This window comes from Sinocyclocheilus rhinocerous, unplaced genomic scaffold (genome assembly GCF_001515625.1).
Source record: "Sinocyclocheilus rhinocerous isolate Xijiao unplaced genomic scaffold, SAMN03320098_v1.1 scaffold36, whole genome shotgun sequence".
NCBI lineage: Eukaryota > Metazoa > Chordata > Actinopteri > Cypriniformes > Cyprinidae > Sinocyclocheilus > Sinocyclocheilus rhinocerous.
Genome location: NW_015664459.1, coordinates 1,206,168 through 1,213,538, shown reverse-complemented (window position 1 = coordinate 1,213,538; position 7,371 = coordinate 1,206,168). Strand labels below are relative to the sequence as shown.

Genomic DNA, 7,371 nt, shown 5'->3' with positions numbered 1-7,371 from the left:
CAAAAAAATCGGAAATCGGAATCGGCCAAGAAAATTGCAATCGGTGCATCTCTAACAGGAACACAAACAAAAGTCTATAATTGTGACAAATATGAATATACACACAAAGCAAATCAGCTGAACCAAACAGAGGAAACAAGGGCCAAAAAGGGAACAGAGATGATTCACCAGGTAAATGTCCAAAATACAGAATGTAAACCTAACAATCATTAGTTCAGCATAACTTTAGGGTCCATGTAGTATTAAAGATACACTACTGTTTTACATTTCATGTATTCATGACATTCACAACTTTGACATTAATGGATTAATCTCTCAAGAATCTCCTCGATGTAAAGCAGAACATTCTTACATTCTTGAGTACCAGGTTACACCATGCATAGTTAAGGTAATTTTGATGGAATTATTATTTGTAGAAAGTAATAAATAATTATTACTGTACTGTTGTTTTCGTTTATGTTTTTAAATTAAAGAGCATGATAACAAATGCCTTGTTGCATGCTTACATAACCTTTGTCCAAATGTAAGGTTAGACATGGAGTAGAACAAACACTCAAAGGACGTGAAATGGAAAAACTGTCATTATATGCAAGAATGTATACAAAATGTCAAAGGCCTGTCATAAAATAAAAACATTGAACACTCTAAAACACTTCTCAAGTTTGTTTGTGATTTAAACATTCACTTGGCTGTTGTCTTAGCTGTCTCTCTTAAAATTCCTTAGGAAAAATAAAAGCAGTAGCAAAAGAGACAATTGACACAATAAGAGTATAGAGATATAACATTAAACTGGACAATAGTCAGATAATTTAGTCTTGGACCAATTCAATGAAACATTGTTGATAATGTTTGACTGCAGAATAATTTTTGGTACTTTAGCAAATCTGAAATGCCAAATCACAGTTTTTAGATTTCCAGTTTTAGATTATAAAACTCTAGAGATGAGCAGATGAGAGATTAAACTGGGATGTTTTCCTCAAGAAAATCTAAGTTCTATCCTGACAACTTGGAAGATTTTAGCATGGTAATGGATATGGCAATGTTAATGTGTTTGGTCTTGGGACCAAATTGCGATGAACTGAGATTCTTTTAGAGATTATAAATGCAGCGCTCTTTGCTGGCATTCTGCTATGCCAAACCATGTATGCAGCCGCCGCTTGCTTTAGTTAAAAATAACAGTGTTCTGTGAATGTTGATGCATAAATTTCATGGAGAAAAAAGTAATGTAACTAATTACTAATTACTTTTGAAATAAAGTAATCAGAACAGTAACGTGATTACTTTTAAAAGGAGTAATCAGTAATTTGATTACATTTTCAGAGTAACTTGCCCAACTCTGCCCGTAGCAGATCTCAGAGGAAGAGGTTTCAGAGGAACTCTAAAAGTGCGCTGCAAAATGCTCAAGTGGATGCTAACCAGCCATTTAAATGTAAGCTGTAAGCTCATTGGCTGCATATGCAACATGAACCAATCAGCTTGTGCCAAGTCATTTAATGCTGTGAATATCATCAGTTACTTTAAGAACCCATCAGCCTGTGCCATCTAGGGCTTCTTGAAAGAACTAGACATTTAAGCAAAAGTCATTATTTGCTGTAAATTTACCCCTCCGATGTTTAGAACAAGAAATTTTATTTGACTTGATTTTCATAAGGTGATATTTAAACCATAATATCATATAGCCTATATTATTATTTAATATGACAGGAAAATTTGACCATAAAATTGGAGCTCTAGTGTTTGTAAAATGAAGAAACAGTATGTTTGTGTTTATGCATGTGTGCTGTTTTTATGTGCTTGTGATTGATTTGATTTATGAATCGTTTAATGTTTATATTCATTGTGGAGAAATGTTTACTTGTGTGACAGGGTGATGAATGAGTTCGGGACTACACTTCCCATAAGTCCGTGGGGTAGGTCTGCACGTGCTATAAATAGACGCACAGTAGCATAGTGTGCTCTCATCTCATTCATCCATTGATGTTACAAACAAGCATGCGCTAAGATCAGGTAATTTGTGCTCAACTGTGTTTTAAAAAAATTACTATTAAAACACAGTTGAGCACAAATTACCTGATCTTAGTGCATGCTTGTTTGTAACATCAATGGACGAATGAGATGAGAGCAGCTATACTACTGTGAGTCTATTTATAGCACGTGCAGAGGTAATTAAGCTACCCCACAGACTTATGGGAAGTGTAGTCCATTCATCACCCTGTTACACTTGTACATCATGGACAGCAAAACACACTGTATAAGTGTGATGATTTGACTTGATTTGAATATTACTTGATACATGTATATGCATGTGGCAGTAGAAAAGCTATAAATGTTGAGGTACTTGACTGAAATATTAAAGGGGTCATATGATGCTATTTTAAAGATCATTATTTTGTGTATTTGGTGTAACAGAATATGTTGACATGCTTTAATGTTCAACGCCCCTTACCATAATCGCGAGCTTCAGCTTTCAAAGTAAATATCAAGACAGTTAATAGTGTCCTTAGTTTTACCATCAGTAAAAAAAACAAAAAAAAACTAAACTCTCTTTGGATTTGAGACTTTAGTGTTTGCAACTTTACAGATCTTCTTTATGCACCAAGAGCTTGTAACACTCCAAAGAGAAAGGAAAACTTGAAATCGCATCATATGACCCCTTTAAGACATATTTCAAATTATTCTATTGAACTTACATAATTGTATTACATACTTTTTTATCATTTAATAATAAGTAGCAATTTTGCTGATGCTTTTATCCAAAACAATTACAAATTTTAAAGGCAATATGAAATGCATCTTAAAGCTGCAGTCCGTAACTTTTGTTGCTCTAGCTGTTAATAAACAGAACTGCATGTGTCTTGCAGAAGAACATTGTAGCCGGAGCTACTTCTCTCTGTTTATGTCCATGGTGAGTCACGCAGGTACTGGGCTACTCCGCAGCGGTGCTGAGCCAAACCAGTCTAAAATTGTTAGAATATAAACACTATAAACTGTATTTAGTCAAAAACATTTTAATTTTCATAGTTGATCTGTTACCTTCATTTTTACTAACGTAAAAAGATGTCAGTTTTACAGCTTTTTTTTTGGATGGACAGTTAAAGTAATAGGCCATCTAAAATGAGGACCAAATGTCTGTTTTATTCAGTGCTTATAATTTATTGTTACTAACTGTTGTTGTATTTTTTATGTCTTAGATATCAAATCCACACTGGCCTCCAGCATTCCATCATCCGACCCACTCAGCCGAATTGCCTCCCTTTGGAGAACATCACCCTTCCTCAGAAACTGAAGAACGCTGGGTACTCTACACATATGGTGGGGAAGTGGCACCTTGGCTTCTATAAACGCGGCTGTATGCCTACGCAGCGTGGCTTTGATACCTTCTTTGGCTCTTTGTTGGGTAGCGGCGACTACTACAGCCATTACAAATGTGACAGCCCAGGAATGTGTGGGTATGATCTTCATGAGGGGGAAGAAGCTGCCTGGGAGCAGGACCATGGCATCTATTCCACCATCATGTATACTCAAAAGGCAATAAACATCCTGGCATCTCACAATCCTAAACGGCCCATCTTCCTTTACTTGGCCTACCAGGCTGTACACTCACCCTTGCAGGTTCCTGCCCGCTACCTTGAACGCTATAAGTCAATCCCAAACTTGCATCGCCGCAAGTATGCTGCAATGGTCAGCTGCTTGGATGAGGCAGTACGCAATCTAACTCTTGCTCTCAAGCAGTATGGCTATTATGACAACATGGTTATGGTGTACTCCTCAGACAATGGAGGTCAACCAATGGCAGGAGGCAGCAACTGGCCACTAAGAGGCAGTAAAGGAACTTACTGGGAAGGAGGAATACGAGCGGTAGGGTTTGTACACAGCCCTTTACTGGTCAAAAAGGGAACTAGAAGCAGGGCTCTGATCCATATTACTGATTGGTACCCAACACTGGTGATGCTTGGTGAAGGTACTCTAGATGAAAACCAGAACCTTGATGGCTATGATGTCTGGGAAGCCATCAGTGAGGGACGTCCCTCACCTCGACTGGATATTCTCCACAACATAGACCCTGTCTACACCAAAGCCAAGAATGGCTCTTGGAAAGCAGGCTATGGAATCTGGAACACGGCCATCCAGGCAGCACTCCGTGTAGGTGACTGGAAGCTCCTGACTGGTGTGCCAGGATATGGTGACTGGATTCCACCACAGACTTTCTCCAAACTGCTGTTGGCCAATCGTTGGCACAATGAACGTGTGAACTGGGATCGAGGCAAATCTATATGGCTCTTCAACATTACAGCTGATCCATATGAACGAGTGGACCTTTCTCGACGATACCCACATGTGGTGAAGAAGATGCTATTCAGGCTTCTACGGTACAACAAGACAGCTGTGCCATGCCGCTATCCTCCCAAAGACTATCGCTCCAATCCTCAGTATAATGGGGGGGTCTGGGGTCCCTGGTACACAAATGATGACGAAGATGAGGATGATAACCTTCTCTCATATGATTTGGAACAGATGAAGAGTTGGAAGAAAGCGAAACGAAGAGGGAAATTCAACAGAAAGACCTGAGGTCTATAGAAGTTTATGTTGGCTCCCATTTTGACTTTTGTGGTATGAACTCAGGTATGACTGTAGTCTTTAACTTCCAGCACAGTCATTTTCACTGATGTATAGATTTACCTCCAATTTCAATTTAAAAGTCAGTAGTGTGTAATTTAAATATTTTCTATTCCAGTTCAATGTGCAGAGAACTATAGGTGATTCATTCATAGAGTGTAAACACTGTGAGGCTTCAAAGCATTGCTATTATTTGAAAAATCTGACAACTTTTGTCTCAAACAATGCTGCAAGTTTGGGTAAGGACAACTAGTGGCAGATGAGAAAAGTGGAAGAAGATCATTGTTTTTGCAACTCTGGTGCTACTAAAAGCACAAAAATGACATGCCTTCAATGAAAATTAAAAAAAAAAAAATGCGTGATGAGGAAGGGAACCACTTGAATTACTACTGTAAGTCTTACAGCTTGAATTAAAAAAAAATAACTTTTTGGGATGCATAAGAAAGTTAAATGAAATTGGTGCTATGTTATTGGCAAAAATTTGAGTTCTATTACTGTATATATATTGTTTTATTTGATGTTTTGCCTGGTCTGGCACCAGTGAAACTTGAATGTAAGATCAATACATCTTTTTCTTATTCTCCTGTTTTCTCTTAATTTTGCTGTGTGTTACATTTCAAGTATCATTATGCTTAACTTGCTTAACATACCACTAATACTTTGGTATGTACTGTTTTACAATACATACTGTATTCAGCCATATCTAAGTACACATACTAAAATACATGCAAGCAGTCATTATTTTCCTCTTGCAGTAGTTTGAAAAAATGAAGAATTTCTGTCATCTGAATGACTGTAAGTCAATATTAAACTTTTTTCTGCAAAATTGATTGTCCTCAGCAGGGATTTTAGATTTGGTCCGACCATTTTAAAAATACAATAATGAAATGAACATGGGCTCAAAATATTTTAAAAAAGAAAGAAAGAAAAGTATTGATTTCTACATCCTTTGGTACTAATTTTCAAGGTATAAACAAATACTTTGCACACTTACAAAAGCAACGAGCAGATATTGTCATTAACTTTGTTTCAATATCTGTGGCATTGCAATGGTTTGTCCTGCCAAAAGTTCAATCTCTTTGGTCCAAAATCACTTTCCACATAGCTGTATGATAAGCAACAAATACATATTGTATATTACTTTGCCATGTCACAAAGCAGTTTCACATTCATTGTACATGGTCTAATTGCTCATTACTTGAATCTTGTTACATTGTGCCTGTTTAGGACACGGTATAATACTTTCCTGCAGTCCATGTTTTACTGAGATTGTTACAGTGACTTTCAGCTGTGTGGTTATGTCAGTCAATAAACCAGATGCATATGAAGCTCAGAACATTCCAACAAATAGAAAAAAAAAATGAACATGAGTTTTATTGTTTGGTGCTACCCTAGAGCGTAACAAAATGACGCAGCTGGATTATGTAATCTGGACCATTTCCTTGAGAACAATCCGATGTCCCTGGCCAATACTCCACAGCTGTCTTCATAAAACTCATGTGAAGCAAAGCTGGAACAGATTACAATTCCCCACATTTAATGTACCAGATAACTAGCAGAATGACACCCTACCAGCTTCATATGTCAACAGGAGGTATTAAGCTTGCCTGCAGGGCTGGATCTCTTGGCAGTGCTTTGCATTCCTTGAGGCTGAGCTATTCCATTTTTTTTGTATGTATGCTGTTGGTTGGTTCGCATTTGTCCATGCTTTCACTGGACTGCTATACCTTGTCAGAGGAGGCACTTTCTGTATTGCATAATGTGCCCACATAGTAAAATTCGTAGGCATAGTTCTAAGACATGTACTGTTTTAATTATACCTGCCACAATATTTACTCATGGAAATAGAATAATTATCCACTGGCAAAGCTCTCGGTTGATTTGGAAAATGTTCGACAAACAAAATGCTAATGGGCCATAGTTACCAGATGATAATGTTAATCGCAAAATGCCTGGCTGATATATGTTGGTCTAAGCTATGTATTGATATTGATGTACATAAACGTCTATGATAGGATATGAAGGTGTATTATACAGTATGTATTTTTTTTGTGTGTGTAAAAGTCCGTCACCTTTATATATTGCAAACATAACTTTGATAAAGTTTGTTGGCTTGCATATTTGCATAAACTCCTGTTTCCTGTAATGGCCAAGTATGACTGGAACTCTTTTTGGCAACCAACAAAGGTTCGGCAGGTTCATATTTTTACTCTGTATCTCCTTTATCCCTGTCTTTTCTCTCTAAGCTGCTCTTTTTATTTTGGCCTCTCTCGCTCAAGTTCTATTACTACCTCTCAATCTTTTGTTTTTCCCTCAAAATTCTTGTAAAAAACATGCATTTGCAAATATTAGTATATGTTTTATGGCCATATATAACTTGCACCCCATCCCCCACCCTGAACCCAAACACATGAAATGGCATACAGCAGATAGGCTATATCATTCATGAAGCCTTTAGACTAATAGTGGTCTCATTTAAAAGAAGACACTTGGCAGTTTGTTGGCACAGAGTCTGAATTAATTACAATCATAAACAGAAATAGTTATAAAGGCTTAAATGTGTTGTAAAGTTTTTAGAAAATAATTGTCAAGAAATATTTTACTGACAATAAATAAATAAAATTGGCCTTGTTGCAGTCTAAACCCTATACTGAAAGTCAGGCTTTACTATGTTCTTTAAAATCGGAGAATGATACATCTAAATCTTCGATTCACACTTTTTCAATCCTTCATTTCATTGATCAAATGTCTCAC

The 7,371-nt window shown here is 36.9% G+C and overlaps 1 protein-coding gene across 1 annotated transcript in view; it reads left to right on the top strand.

Annotated features, from left to right (window-relative positions):
- Positions 1-4,617, top strand: part of arsj (arylsulfatase family, member J) — an 11,876-nt gene extending 7,259 nt beyond the window's left edge. The window contains exon 2 of the mRNA XM_016540853.1: positions 3,192-4,617. Within this exon, the coding sequence (XP_016396339.1) occupies positions 3,192-4,569 (1,378 nt within the window). The 3' untranslated portion in view covers positions 4,570-4,617. The remainder of the gene's footprint in view (positions 1-3,191) is intronic.
- The last annotated feature ends 2,754 nt before the right edge of the window (positions 4,618-7,371 follow it).